At 46.3% G+C, this 15,814-nt stretch overlaps 1 protein-coding gene across 2 annotated transcripts in view; it reads right to left on the reverse strand.

Annotated features, from left to right (window-relative positions):
* Atg7 (autophagy related 7) overlaps positions 1-15,814 on the reverse strand; it is a 177,504-nt gene that overhangs the window by 53,593 nt on the left and 108,097 nt on the right. The window contains exon 18 of one of the 2 annotated variants that reach the window (XM_032905891.1): positions 5,634-6,126. The exons of the other annotated variant lie outside the window; for it this stretch is intronic. Within the exon in view, the coding sequence (XP_032761782.1) occupies positions 6,103-6,126 (24 nt within the window). The 3' untranslated portion in view covers positions 5,634-6,102. Of the gene's footprint in view, positions 1-5,633; positions 6,127-15,814 lie in introns of those variants that run through there. 2 annotated transcript variants of the gene reach the window in all.

The following is a 15,814-nucleotide window of genomic DNA, read 5'->3' on the forward strand; positions in this document are numbered from 1 at the left end:
CAGCGGCTACCCACTCATATGAGAATGTCACCAGCACAGCTGCCTACAGACATTGAAAGCACACACATCCACTCAGGGGACTGTGCTAACATATCAGATCAAGATGACGTCTGGTGAGCCTCTGGAGACCCCAAGACCCTCCCCACCCTCCTCATCCATGTGCTAGAGTCCCAGAGGAATTGTGAGGAACAGGTCTCAGGGTTTGAGAGAGTGAGGTAGGTAGGCTGTGAGCTCTTTCTGCTGTGGCTCAGCTTTTTCCATTACATAGTTCACTGCCAAGAATGCCACTTCTCCACAAGGAGAAGACTAATGGTTGACAGGAGCTCACTTGAGGGACCAGACCTTCAGATGCCCACTTTTCTTGAGCAGTCCAGCCCTAACTCTAAGTGGCTGTGGAAGCTTTTGGAATTTTAGTGAAAAAAAGAGCCCACTAGGGGATAGGGAGATGATTCAGTGGGTAAATGCTTGTTGTGAGGGCATGATGGACTGAGTTCAAATCCCAGCATCTACAACGAACCTAGAAGTAGTGGTCTGGGACTACAAAACAAAACAAAACAAAACAAAACAAAACAAAACAAAACAAAACAAAACATAACTAGGTGGAGAGCAATACAAGACAACACTAGATGTTGGCCCCTGGCCTCCACAAGTGCATGCACACAGAGCCTGTGCAAATATACATCTACACACTCACACATGGGGAGGAGGAGAGCAAGAGGGAGAGGGAGAGGGAGAGGGAGAGGGAGAGGGAGAGGGAGAGGAAGGGGGAGAGGGAGATCCTACAGAGAGCACTAGAGCAGCAAATGCTGGGAAGTAGGAGGACAGCAAGCTGAGAAGGAGTCGCCCTCTCAGGAAGTGCAGGTGGCCCCACTAGCTCCACTTTCCTCTGAACTCACTCAAGAGTCTGCAGAATCCTCTGGTGTTTTGCACCAACTCCAAATGGTTTAAAAATAATTTGCTAAGTGTCTTCCTAGAGACATGGAAACCTGAGGCCATTCTGAGCTCTATCCAGCCATACCACAAAGGGTGAGCAGGGTGGAAAGTCATGCTCCCCGCTGACTGAATTAGCAAGTCAGACCTCTAGAGGCCTGGTCTTGGGACATCACAGGGCTCACGGTGCCATCAAAGACTGAGCAAGCATCTTCAGAAAGCCAGCTGCACTGTAGAATCCTGGTGTTTCCAAACAGATTGTCTCTACCCAGTCTCTTAGTCAGCTACTGAATGGAAACTTAGCTGTGACATTAGGAGAGGAAATCTTTTAAAACTCTCTATTATTTTGGAATAAAAGAAGTCAAAATGGAAGGAAAAATATCAATGCATTAGTCACTATATGAGGCATGTAAGGTGGGAAAATAAAATCGTTGCTGTCTTGAGAATTACTGATATTTGAGTGGGTGAATGATTTCCAAGAGTGATGAGATCCACATACAAAACAAAGAAGTGAAGAGTTGTCTGGCAGGGCTGCAGCTCACAGGTGGAACCCAGGCAAAGCACATGTGAAAGCCTGGGCTTGACCCCCAGCAAGAACAAAACCGAAACCAGAACGGAGAGTATTTGGCGCCTGTCTGTTTTGAGGGTTGACTGGGTGGGACGCTCAAGCACATCCAAATCCGAGAAGTGAATTTAACCTGGAGCTGCCCACTTTCTGCCTGCTCCTAAGAATTCCCCAGCTCCTCTCCAGTTTCCTGAGAAACTAAAGAGTGCAGAACAGAGCTCCTTTGTTCGAAAGTCCTCCCTGTGGGACGACAGCAGAATCCTGAGTCTCTGAATTCAAAGGAGTGTGGTCTAAGCCATGATCCTGATGGTGATGCCAGGAGACACTGTTAATCCCTACAGATGAAGCTTCACACACTCGTCCTTAGCACAGCCCTCTGAGAGGCGAATCACCATCCCCACACCACAAAAGGGCACTGGCAAGGCCTCAAACAGGCCAGTACTCACAAGCACCGTACAGGCAGGCCTTGCACCTCTCTCTCTGCTTTTTCCATTACACCACACAGCCTTCCAGAAGACTCCCCAAGGAGCTTCATTTGTCTCTAACCAGGCATCAAGGCCATAACTACCTTGGCTGTGCACATGGGCATGAGTGACTGCTTTATGCGACTGCCAAGTGAGTCTACTATGCCTGTGACTCGGACACAGAGCTGGCTTCCAGCAGCTCTGCATTCTAAAATATACGGAAGAATTTTTTCACCTCTCTTTCTGGGATCCCAACTTATGTCTTCATAAGTGAATTTATGTGAATTAACAAAGTCACAAATCCCTGGCTACTGTCGAGCACCACTAGTCCACGTAATCCCAATGCCTAGCCTGGTCATGTCCGTAGCACTCTTCAGTACAATGACAGTAGTCGCTGGTGGAGCCCTTCCTCTTGTTCCTGCAGGACCAGTCCATTTCCACATCAGGAATAAACCACAGACTTCAGATTCTAAAACAGACCCAGAGATGCCCCCTGAATATAATTACAGCTAAATTTTACTGCCCGCTATGGAAGATACAAATAAGGAATATTGTAGCAATTTCACGAATATGCTCCAGAGAGCACAGCTCTGGATGGAACTAGGCTTGGATGCCTAGAGGACCTTGAAGCTTACAGAAGGTTGTCAATCATATCTCTCTCTCTCTCTCTCTCTCTCTCTCTCTCTCTCCCTCCCTCCCTCCCTCCCTCCCAACGGAAAAAAAAAGTAAAAAAACAAACAAAACAAAACAAAACAAAAAACACAGGTCTCTACGAAGCTCTAGCTAGAACTTTCTGAGGGATCACACACACACACACACACACACACACACACACACACAGCGGGAGAGAGGAGAGAGGGAGGGAGGAAGGGAGAGAAAGAATTTAATTTTCAGAGGTTTTATGAAGACAGGATCTCACTGTGTTCCCAGGCTGACCTTAAACTGGTGATCCTCCTGCCTCTGCATCCTAAGTGCTAGGATTATTGGTGTGCACCATCATGCCCAGCTTCAGAGATTGACTTGATAAGCAAAAATATCATCTATCATCTTTATGCATTGTTAGCTGTTCCCTCTGAATTGTTGTTAAAAGAAACAATAATTAAACTCTGACAGAAATAGCAATCTTATCTAGGACAAGTGCAAAGCAGTGTGCACACATGCTGTTAGGTAAGATGTGACTGTGATGGCGGTGATGACCGATGTTGCTTTGCTGTGGTAGAGGCTTAATCTACCCTATTTTACTCAGTCCTCACAGTGCCTAGACCATGTTGTCACCTCCATTTCACAGAAGAGGGACTGTCTCTAAGGATGGATCTGCAACTATCTGGAGGTTGCATAGGTAGTAAGTTTTGAAGTTAGAATTCTGTGTGTTTTGTATGTATGCACATTTGCCTGTATATACGCAAGTGGAAGTCAGAGGCTAATTCTGAGTTTTTTTCAGGGTCTTACTGTGTAGTTCTGGCCTCATGTATGTTGGCCTGGGACTTGCTTTATAAATCAGGCTGGTCTCATACTCACTGAGATCTTGCCTGATTCTGTCTCCCAAGTTCTGGGATTAAGGTGTGCACCACCAACCAAACACTTTATATTTTGAGGCTGGGTCTCTTGTTGAATCATAAGTGTACTGTTTTGGTTAGCCTGGCTGGCCAGCAAGACCCATGAAATCTTCCTGTCTCTGCCTCCCAGACAGACACGCACGCACGCACGCACCACTACCACCACTGCCCCTCTACCCCCAACACACAGTGGGCTTTTACATGGGTGTCAGAAATCTGAACTCAGGTCTTCATGCTTGTGTAGCAACACTTTACCCACTGAATTATTACTCCAGCCCTCACAGAACTAAAACTTGAGTGTAGGGAGGCAGTTTTAGAACCTTCCTTGTAGGATAGCCTTGCTCCCACTGCAGACAGCAGTGATCCCAGACACTCACTGCCATCAAATTTTTCCAAACTCAATTTGGGTTTCATAAAAATGTCTTCCAGCATTCATTTTTCACTTAGGTACTTAGTTACATTGTATAATGACGTGTCCACCTGGCATTCCCAGGTTTGGCAGGAAACCTGAAGGATTCTTGGTAAGTATCTGCCTCAGCTAGTAGCCACAGAAATGGGAGGTATTCTAGAAAGCTATTTGCTGGCTGAGAGCACCCGCATCCCTTGGGCACTAGGACCCACGGGAGTGGATCACCTTTAGGCAATCATAGCTTAAATCATAGCATCAGGAGGGCTGGATAAGGGAGACCAGTTAGGAAAGATTTACTGACTATATGCACAGTGCAAACAGAGTCTAGTCTTTGTTTTTTAGCTTGGTCCTGACACTCTGGTGGCCACAGATCTGTCTTTTCCTTAACTTTTGCCACACCAAGTCATAGGCCTCATCCTGTGATATGGGGCCTGAGAAGGTGTGGACCATGCCTGGATACTGAATTTTCTACTGTTTCAGGCAGCCATATCGATCTGCAGGAAAGATGCCATCCCTGCTCTCCTGACCTGAGTTTTCCTACTGTGAACATGAGGAAATTGATGTGTATGCTGTCTACATTTGTCAGTGACAATTCAAGGTGACTTTGTATCACTTGAAATGACAATCTGGGAATAATTTAGAAATGGCACCAGAGGGAGAGCTGAAAGCAACCTTGTATAAATGCAGAAAAAGATGAGTCAAGGTGGAGATAGGAGGCCATGAAAAGATCCCCATCCAGGGGAGAGAAATGACCAAAATGCTGTCTGAAGCTCTGAGCAACCAACTGCATAGGACAGAGGACAGTGTCAGATCACCATGGAGAATCACCTGGCATTCAGAAGGGCAAGAAGCCCAGGGAGGCTCACCTCTTGCAACTCTCCCCCTCCCCCTCAGCATCGCTTCTGTCCACCTGTCTTATTCCTTTATCCCAGCTTCCCCATCCCAGCCCCAGCCCTCATCTTCCCTCAAGGTCTTCCAGTTCAAAGTGCAGCAGGCTCAGAAGCATGACCCGCTGATGGAGGCACTGTTTGTGCTTCAGACAGGACAGCCTCAGGGAAATGGGGATATAGTATGCAGGGCGACTGTCAAAGCACACCGCAAGGCTTATGTACAAAGTTAAGCCACCTCCCTATGAATTGACCTGTGTGGTTCCCACAAATAATTACGAGAGCTTCCTTTTGTGTTCCAAGGGGTATGAATGGGATTTTAGCATCTTACAGAAGGGAGTTGTGGGTGAAACTGCTTGCTGTGCAAGCATAAGGACTTGAGCTTAAACCCCCAGAAGCCATGGGAAAATCTGAACTGTGAAAAAGGATGCTCAGGTTATATACACTGGGATGGGGGTGTGTGTGGTGGAGACAGGGGGATTACTGGGGTTTGCTGGTTGCCATCCTCTGTCTAGGTTCTGTGAGAGTCATAGAGAATAGAGTGGTAAAATAGAGTACCCAATGTCTTCCTCTGCCCACATGCACATGGAACGCACACACATGCACACATGTCCCTACCACCACGTGCAATGGGTAGCCACTAATTTTAATTTTTTTTGAATGACTGAAGGAATTATGTTACTCACTACATTCTGCTTTATTCTTAATGAATGTCAACAATAAGAGGAAATTATCTCAGAAGCCATCAGTTTAGTGGAAAGCCCTGCTCTGTACAAGGCCGTGGCTAATAAAAGCAGGCTTTGGGGCTCTACGCTTCTGGGCAGAAATCAGTGTGCAGCCTTGATGTGCATCTTACAGCACAGTACTTGGGTAGCAGAAGTGTTACCTGCAAGCTGGCAAATGAGAGAAACTGACTGAGCTGTGTAGCTTCCCTGAGGGAGACCAGAGATATCAGGGCACAAGGGACACGAGGTTGCGTGATGATTTTTAAGCCACCACTGAACTATGAAAAAGGATGCTCAGAGCTCCTACTGTTCCTCTAAATTCGAGATACCCCTTCTCACAGCATCAGAAAAACCATCAACTCAGCAAGCACACAGCTCATCTGCTTAGGATATGGGTACTGTGGCCATTGCATATCATGATTGTGGCTATAAATGGAATATTTTGTCCTGAAGTGGCTCAGGGCTGGATGCTGTAAGCTAATTTCTGAATTAATTTTCCACAGCTTACCTGTGGTAGTATGGTGTAGGAGTGAGATCCTCCGCCCTCCCCAACCCCTGCACTGTTCCTAAGTCATGAGCCAGTTGAAGGCCTGCAAATATTAATAATTACAAAGTAGTTAGCAGAGCACTGGGGAAAGGGGCATCAACCACTCCAACAGTCCCACCTTATCGGGGAGGGGGTTGTTCCAAGACTCCCATGGACATTTGAGGCCAGAGAGTGCGGAACACTGCAGATGCTGGCTTCTTCTACATGCCAACATACACGATAAGGCTCGCTTTGTGAGTCAGACACAGCCAGGGGAAGATAAGAGTAATTGAAAGTCAATCAGACAATCTTAACAAAGGAGTGAGACGAAACTGCCAGCCTCAGCAACCTGGCAGGTTGAGGCCATTTAAAAACACTAGCACCCTGATACTGTGGCAGGCAGCATGACAGCTGAGCTGGGTGCTAAGTGACTGAGGGGTGGGTAGCATATACACCATGGCTGTGTAGGACAAAGAGACTATTCATGTCCCAGGGAGGGATTCATCATGCTACTGGTTATACTACAGTGCTCATGACGTAGGAACGGAGTTTTCCCCGTACTGCCTATGGAACACAGTAAACCATTGGTAGCCAAAGTCACTCAATGTAAAAGGGTGAATAAGAGGGCCACTGAGCTCCCTGTGGCCTGGCTAAAATGTCCCAAACAATGCACTCAACAGCCATCACCAGCCACAAGGTGTCTGGGTAGGGTGGCAGTCTCATTTGCAACTGGATGGCTTGCTTACTGTCTTAGGACAGCCCTGATAAAAGGCTGTCAGTCACCCAGGTGGGGTGACTAAATGTGCTCCCAGAGCAGTCACTCTGTCTGCTATCAGAGTCAGCAGTGTGGCCTCTGGTTTTTGGCTGGGATTTGTCTGAAGGGTTTACAGAGTTACAGTGCATACTGTACTTCGAAGCCTTCTGTAACTTAAATGTTTTCTACCTTTTATTTATGACACACACTGTAGCCATCTACAAATACAGGACAAGTTTCAGGGAATGATCTCAGAGAAAGTAAAAGGACTTTTAGTATGTTAAATGGTACCGTAAAGATCTCTGTTAAAACCACACACAAACATACAAAAATTCATGCTCCACTTAGAAATTAAGGGTTAAATCTGAGACATGATAGGCTGGACACAGGGCAGAATCCAGGTTGCTTCTTCCTCATCCACCCCAGGTCTCACAGGAGTCAAAAACTGTTTTGGTTACATTCTGGCTCTCTGGAGGAAAATGGAGAATGGCCTAGGCAAGTGTAAGGTGGTGAGCAGGCTGGCAGGAAAGCCCAGCTCTGAGTCCAGGCCGGGGGCTCTTTGTGAACCCCGCCCCCAATCGTGTACAAAAGCAGGACACTAGTTTTGAGTAGGCAAATTAACTTAGCAACTCTTGAAGTGTCTGTGTGCATGTGCATGTGCATGTGTGTGCAAACGTGTGTGCCTGTATGTTTTGAAAATGAGGACCCAGATTTATAGAAATCCAAGTTCTCCAGGACATGTTTCTGCCACAGGTCCCGTCTATTAAGATGTGCTGGGTCATTCAGAGTCACAGGCCTATTCCAGAGAAGAACATCCATCCAGTTACCCATTCAGCTAACATGGAGAGGTCTGGGACACATGTCACATAAGAATCAGTCTTATGACCTTCAAGGGGCTGACGGGATAGGGCGGCCGTCAACAAGAACTCTTCACTGTCGTGTACACATTCACGCTGCTGTTCTCGCTGGAGCTGGCGCAGTTAACTCAGGACCACCTTCTTGGCTTTTTAGTCTCAAAAATCCACCCCAAAGCAAGCCGCCACCACGCAGCCAGGAGCAATTAACTGGCACCCTGAAGTCACCTGCCCTCTCTGGACTGGCAGTTACCTGGGGCCCATTATGTCCTGTGCAATTGGAACTTTACTTTTTGTTTGCTTTGAGATGGAGTCTCACTCTATGGCCCAGGTTGGGCATAAACCTCTAGGCTTAAATGGTTCTCCTCCCTCAGCATCCTCAGTAGCTGGGACCAGAGGTGTGTACTGTTGTGCTTGGCTGAAATTATAATTGTTGTTCTCAAATAATTTTTCTCACCAAGAAGGGAAGAATGTAAATTCTTTGATATCATTTAGGGTAACAGCTCCCTGAAGAACAATTCTTCTCCTATACTGCCCTTTTAGCTGGCCATGGCTCTCTATCTGGGGTCTGTCACCACTTACAACTGCCATCTGTTGCCGGAGAATCAAAAGCTGGAGTCACTCTTGACTTCAAAGCAACTTCCTGCTATGTCCTGGGCTTCATTATCTAAGAAAGAACCTTTTACCATCAGTGCTGGCTGGGATGGCCCTTTCTGTGGGAAGATTTTGAAATGTAACACTTTGGCCTGGCATCTGAGTAGATCCCGACAGCTGCCAACCACCATTTTACTAGGCTGCTATCCCTTTTGCATGCATGAAGCTGGCTCATTAGGGTCTTGTTGAGGGAGAAAAAAACCAGGCTGGCCCCACTTCCTCTCAATAGTTTTATTGCATCTGTAGCTATTGTCTATAGAAGCACAGACCCTGTGGCCCTCTTTGCCAAGCCTGTTTTCCTTCAACACCCATCCTTTGGTGACAGTACCACATAGTGTGCATTGGAAGGAGACTAGAGGAAGCTGCCCCTTCCTTATGGTCTAACATGCACCCCCATTCCTCCCTGCTCACCGTGCTACAGTGCAGACCAGCAGGTGCTGGATGCTAGTCACAGCATTTGTGCTAGCATGTCCAACTTCATGTAGTTGGTGATACTCAGTTGAACCTTCAGGCCTAACACCTTTATAAAGAACACAGACGGACAGAAGATGCTTTCAGTGGCATGTACCTATAAGTGCAGTGTTAAGGAGAAGCAGGAGAACCCCGAGGGGCTTGCTGGCCAAGCAAAGCAGCTCTAAGTTCAGTGAGAGAGTCTATCTAAAAAGAAATAAGAGCCACTGACGTACTCTCAACAAACTCTACGTTCAACACGAATACGCCACATTCATAAGGATTAGTACTAAAGAGAGTCATCACGTGACTTAGCAATCTCACTTCCAGGCAGACACCCCAAACAACTGAAAACATCTCAACAACCGCCTGCCCACGAGCATTTACAGCAGCACTGCTCTTGTGATTCGAAAGGGCAACAGCCCGCATGCCCACCACTGGATGAAACACAACGTGCTCTGTCCGCACAATGGAATAGTATTTATCAAAAAAAAGGAACTAAGTTCTGATGCATGCTCCAGTGAGGATGAGCCCTGAAAACCTTATGCCAAAAGACAGAAGCCAGAAAAGACCACATACTGTGGGCTACGATGTCCTCAAAATGTCCAGATGGGGCAATCCGTAGAGAGAGACAGAAGTGGTTACTGGTTTCTCAGTGCAATGAGAAACTGCTCTACCAGACTGGGGGTGCAGTGCAGGGCAAATGAAGGTAATTGCTGCAGGCTGGGTTTTTTGGGGACAGTGAAAATGCTCTAAACAAACAGTGGTGGTGAGCACACAACTTAGTGATTATATTTTAAATGATCAGATTAAACCATTTGACTTTTTGAGATGAATTCACCGATCCCAGACAGAAAATAAATGTGAACTCAAGATTCCCCTGCCTCCATCCCCTGAGTGCTCGGATTATAGGTGTGTACCACCCACCATGCCTGATTTTATGAGGTACTAGGGGTCAAACCCAGGACCAAATGCATACTAGGCAAACACTCTACAAACTGAGCTACATGCCCAGGTCCTAAGAATGCACATTTAAAAAGGGAAATTCATAAGGTGTATGTTTTATATCTTAGTTAAATGATCACCCCTCCCCCAAGTGAAAATGACAAGCCTTTAGAAGCTCAGTGATGGTAAAATATCCGGGCTTGAAAAGGATCCCTAAGATATGCTATGTACCTGAAGGTGTATGGTGTGTGTGTGTGCGCGCGTGTGTGTAACACATTTGTCTAACTCAGTGACAATGTTCTCTGATAACCTACAGAGCTTCTTCAGGTTAGGTATATGTGCCGTGCCACAGGGCAGGCAGGTGTGAATGATGTCCTCAGAAAGTCACCGTTTAGAGTTCCGAGAGACAGAAAACGCTTCTTGTGGGCTTACAAGCCCAGGCAGGAAGAGCAGAAGTGCAGGTCTGTGCTTTCCGTCTCACCTGAGCTGGGGCTCACATTCCTGAGTGGGCTCCACACTCAGTCAGCCCAAGGCTGCTGCCCTGGTTCAGGCATCACCGTTGAAACTCGTGTCCTAATTCTGGCTCCTAGAGCTGGCTGCATAGCCCAGTGGTAAGGTGCTTGCCTAGCATGGCTGATACCCTAAGCCTGATTGACAGTCAGCACTGTAGCCTTCACACAATGTGGTCTATATCTTGGGCTTCAATGCCAGGTTCCAACCTTCCTTGAGTGAAGGATGAGGCGACGCCACTAGAAAATCACAGGCGAGGGGAATGAGGTTGTGGGAGAGGTGTTCTCTTGGGGTAAATTTAGAGTGCTTGTTTGAAAAAGAGCAAATGTGAAGGAAATCAATTGGTAGCCATTTGATAGCAGCAAAGTTGCAGGGTTTTGTTTTGGTTGCTTTTTTTTGCCCCTTTTCTTTTTTCTTTTTCTTTTGATTTTTTCACTGCTAGGCCTGAGAACTCAGTGTCATTGCAGGGAAGCCTGAATAAAATGGCTGGTCACCTGAGTTAGAGTAAAGGTTAAGAGACTATTCCATGAATGGAAAAAGCTCACTTCAGTGGCAGCATGCTAACATTTATCCACACCAACTTCCTCTAACGCAGGCTACTTTTTCTCCTGCCCATTTCCCATAAGCCCTTGGTAGAGAGGTTACATCGGTGAAACTTAGAAGCCTTCCAGATGGAGGGGTCAGCTGACTGGGGCCAGCTGTCGGGGAACTTCAGTGAAGGGGTGAAGGACATGCGGCCCCAACACACAGTGGCAAACAGATGGTTTCTGGCAGAAGGTGTCCTAGAGCGGCAGCCTCAGAGATGGTGACCTCAGTGCCCTTTCCTTATGTGTAACAAGCCATAAAATTCTTGTGAGGAAGATGCTACTCCTGTGCCAAGACAAGGAAATTGGCCTTCATTATCAGGACCTGCATCCATTGTGATCTGCAGAAGTCAGCACCATGGAGTACCTCGCAGAGAATGCTTAGCTCCTGCCAGTGACTGCCTCTCATTGACTGCCCTCGGCCCTAGCCTGGTTTTATCTTCCACAAACCTACTGTTTCTTTTCAAAAGGTCCAAAGCTTCTCTCTCCTTCCCCTTTCTTTTAAAGGCTACTTACTTACTTATTCAATTTTGAGATAGCCCTGTTCCTGGTTGGTCTGGACCTTGCTATGTAGACCAGGCTGGTCTCAAACTCACAAAGATATACCTGTCTCTGCCCCGAGTGCTGGAATCAAAGATGTGCATTTCCATGCCCAGAAAAATTTGGTTTTTATTTATGTGTCTTTGAGTATATGCACAAGCAAATACATGCATACAGGTGCCTGTAGGGGCCAGAAAAGTACTCAGATCCCCTGGAGCCAGAATTACAGATGGTTTGTGAGCCACAACATGGATGCTGGGAACTGAAACCAGGTCCTTGGAAAGCAGCCGGTGCTCTTACTTTCAGGCCTATTAACTTTCTCCTTTATCTTTCTTTTGACACAGGATCTTGCTGTGTGGCCCAGGCCAGCGCTGAACTCGGACAGTCTGCCACACCATCACAGTTGCATCCACATTCAGCTTTGGGTATTTCATGGTTCTTTTCTGTTGTGAGGGTCCCATGCATATGTAAAGCCCCCAACCCAGGCACGCTTCTGTCCTGTTGATCTGCCTCATGCAGGCCTGTTCCAGATCCAGCTCAGATTAGAGGTAAGAAACAAATTGGGCAGATTTGGTCCTTGAACTTTGCTTTACGTCTGCCTCCACTGAAGATTCTAGTTGTCCTCTCTTGGAACTCTCCTGTCACAAAAAGTGAGCTTGGACCTTGGGAATCCTGACATGTGGACACAGCAAACTGATCCCAGGCCACCCTGGGGAGGTATAAACACCACTGCCAACTCATACAATGCAACTCGAAGTGTATATTTTCCTGAGGGTTCCTCCAGAGAGATGGTCTGTGGGCACGATGACTCATGAGAGAGCTAAATGAATTCACCCCACAGAGAAGACAAAGGAATTGGAACATCACTGAAATGAGAAAAATTGGCCACAACAGCTGCAGTACTTCTAAACAGATGCCCCTCCTGCCGACTTCTCTACCCACTGCTGGCAGTGTATGCATATTCTCTCTGTCTCTGCCTGTCTGTCTGTCTGTGTCTGTGTCTGTCTCTCTGTCTCTGCCCCCGCCCCCGTCTTATTACATGCTAACTAAGGTTCTGCTATTGTTGGCAAAAAGGGACCGCAGAGGCTGGGACATATGCCCCTTAGTGATTGTCTTTTAACCCTCTGAATTTTCTGGAATTATCTTTCTCAAAGACAGCTCTGGGTTACTCAGAATGACCCTGAAACATCTTGGCTTCTTCCTAGGTGGAAAAAGTGTTAACAATGCTGTGAATGGGCTTTTCCATGCTTAAGAACACCCAGTGCCGGACCACATGGGAAGAAGCCTTATGGTCCTGCCTGTCCTTATTTTGGGTATCTAGAAAACTCTTGGCCACTTTAGCTTTTCATAGTCCAGGGAGGGGACCTTCTGGCTTCAGGGTAGTACCTCAAAGTGTGCTTGTCAAAAACTATAGATACCCCGTGTTTGCTAAAACAGGATTATTTGTCTCTTTCACCCTTTGGGGGTTTTAACATATAGTAGGATCAGTAGGAATATGGCCTGGTCCCCAGTGGATTGTTGCTGGGCCCACTGTGGCCATAGGTATACACTGCCTGCAGATAGAAGCTGGTCCTGGCTTGGGGTCATAGCAATGATAAATGCTGGCCAACTAGACATCATTGTTGGTGCCCTGTAGATGCTGTTCTGCGTTGAGGAATGCTAAAGAGAACCAGTCTCAACACCAAAACCTCTCTCCTCCCCAGAAAAAACAAATGTTGATCTATTTACATCTATAAGCTGGAGTTAGGAGTCCTTAGATTCATGGTCTTACTGAGGCTTTGAAGATGGCCTATTTAAGTAAGCTGTGTTAACTAGTCCCGGTCTGGATAGGGATAATGGGGAATGAGGGGGACACAGGACTCTGCAAGTTTAGATCAGCAGAGGGAATCTGCTTTGCAGATTAACCCTGACATGGCTAAGTGTTCAGTGAGCTTTCCTATAGGTTTCACTGTCTCATATTTAACACACATAGGTCATAAATCCACCCATGTGAGGTGCTGTTAGTGGACTTAGTGTGTCAGAGTCGTGTAACCATTAGTACTATCTAATTCAACACCATTTTCCTTATCCCCTAGGTAAGCCAGTACCCATCACAGCCACTCTCCCACAACCACTCCTCTTAGACTCCCTGGTAATGGCTCTTCTGTGTCTCTGGGACTTGACTCTGCCTGCTCAGTTTCTAACAGCAGCACCTACCATTCTTTGCAGGGGTTACCATGCTTTCCAGGGGTGCTGGTTCTTATGAGGTGCTCTGGCCATGGAAGGGACCCAACTCTGGGGCCTGTCTACAGTGCCCTAAACATTCCTATGTGTGTAAATTCCAGGACTTCTTTGTGGACACATGATCCCAGAGCTCCACCTATATGAGCTGGCAGAGGCCCTTTTGTCCCACAGGTCAACTGCTTCCTTGGGTGAAATCTGTCAGCTGATATCAATCAGCAAGCTCCTTCGTGCACAAGCTGATGGGGACTATACCTCCCTTCTCATCCATTACTGGGACTGACCCAACCACTCCAATGCCGCCCCTCCCCCAACATCTTGATAAATAACCAGATGTTCTAGGTTGATTTAAATCTGCCTCCTGTCCTTTCTTACCCTGTCTCCAGAAACATGTCAAATGTTATCCTGGGTTGCACTGATCAAATATCCAAGGAGGACATGCTGAAGTGTTTCTACCACTGAAAATAAGGTCAGGCTTGGGCAATGGAATCAGTGAGTGCGGAGACACCCAGGAGAGCGTGAGCCAACTGTGAATTATCTACTGAGAGACACTGTAGAGATACCAATTGCAGACACTTGAGGATTTCCAAGTTCAGTCAAAGTGACAAAGGGAAATTCAGTCTTAATTCAGAAAGTCAGAGCCTATCTAACACCAGAAGGTATGTAGAGCTTGGAAAGAGGGAGCTCACTGAGCAAAAGTAGGAAGTCTTGGGGCTGAGAGGGCTCAGTGATTTAAGAGCGCTGGCTGAAATTGTGTGCAGCCACCCATGCACAGCTGAAGGAGAAGAGGGGTAAGTGAGGAGGTGCCCATTCCACGGATCATAGAAAGCAGACTCCCCATAAATCCACCAGTGATGAAGGACTCAGAAAACAACAGGCTACAAAACGGCTCACAGGAGTGCACCCTTTACTACAGGGGTGAAGAGACCTCTGGCACTCTGTGAAATTAGGCGCTATCAGAAGTCCACTTCTGATTGGCAAGCTCCCCTTCCCTTCTTCAAGCCTCTGGTGGGAGATAATGCTCAGGACTTCAGAACAGATCAGTACTTCTGGAGCAAAGTGAACGATGCTTTGAAGGCCAGTGAGGCCTATCTGGTTGGCATTTTTGAAGACACCAACCTATGTGCTACCTATGCCAACATGTAACACTTATGCCAAAAGAATTCTAGCTAGCACTGGGAAAACATGCTTAAGAGTTCACTATGAAGAGAAACATTTCATTAATTTTTTTTCCTTTTTTTTTTTCTTTGTTATTAGTGGGTCTAGATGTTAGACATTTTTGCCAAAGGGTCAAAAGGTACCTAAGTACATAACTGCAAATGGAAAAATAGGGGACAGAAATCAGGTATTAGCAGTTTTTCCATTTGTGTGTGAATTTTTAATATTAATACAAGGTGTATAAAGTATTAATGTAAGTCAAAATGTTTTGGTGTACACATTTCAACATTATAACAACTGTAAATAATTATGTTAAAATTTTCTGGACAATGGAAGCATTTGGGTTTTTAAAGAATAAATAAATTTCTTACTGATGGGACTAAATGGCATTTGCATAATTTTTATCATCCAGTAGATTCTTTTCATTCATTGTACTTTACTGAGTTGTCCTACATGCAAGTACATGCTTTTAATATGTCTGCTTTCAGTGTGGTTCTGGTGAGTGTAATTAAAACACACACACACACACACACACACACACACACACACACACACACACACACACACACAGAGGCATATGTGTACTGGCTTCTCTTCTAGAGGACCCAGGTTTGATTCCTAGCTTCCAAAATTGACTCACAATGTCTGTAACTCCAGTTCTGGGGGATGCGATGCCCTCTTTTGGCCTCTGTGGGTATCAGGCAGGCATGTGGTACTTAGACATACACATAGTTAAAACCTAATATATACATAAAAATAATTTTAAAAATGGGAGGTCTCTGTTACCATTGAGAAACAAACAAGATGGTCTGACAAGATCTCTGTATAGATGAGTTACTGCCGCCCCATGAACTGAACAGCAAACCTTCCAATTACCAGCTGTCTCCTGTGTGTGAACAGTGGGAGGACCACCCTTCACAATCGCCAGCAGTCTCATCATGGTGTGTGGAGCAACGGGAGGACCATACTGTCTAGTTCCCACCTCACTCTCTTGTGAGTTTGGTTTGTGGAAATCGGTCCTCAGGAGTCTTTAGACTCATTGAGAAACATTGAATTCTGACTTGAACAGTTAGGGATCATGGG

This window comes from Rattus rattus, chromosome 6, assembly GCF_011064425.1.
Source record: "Rattus rattus isolate New Zealand chromosome 6, Rrattus_CSIRO_v1, whole genome shotgun sequence".
NCBI classification, from domain to species: Eukaryota; Metazoa; Chordata; class Mammalia; order Rodentia; family Muridae; genus Rattus; species Rattus rattus.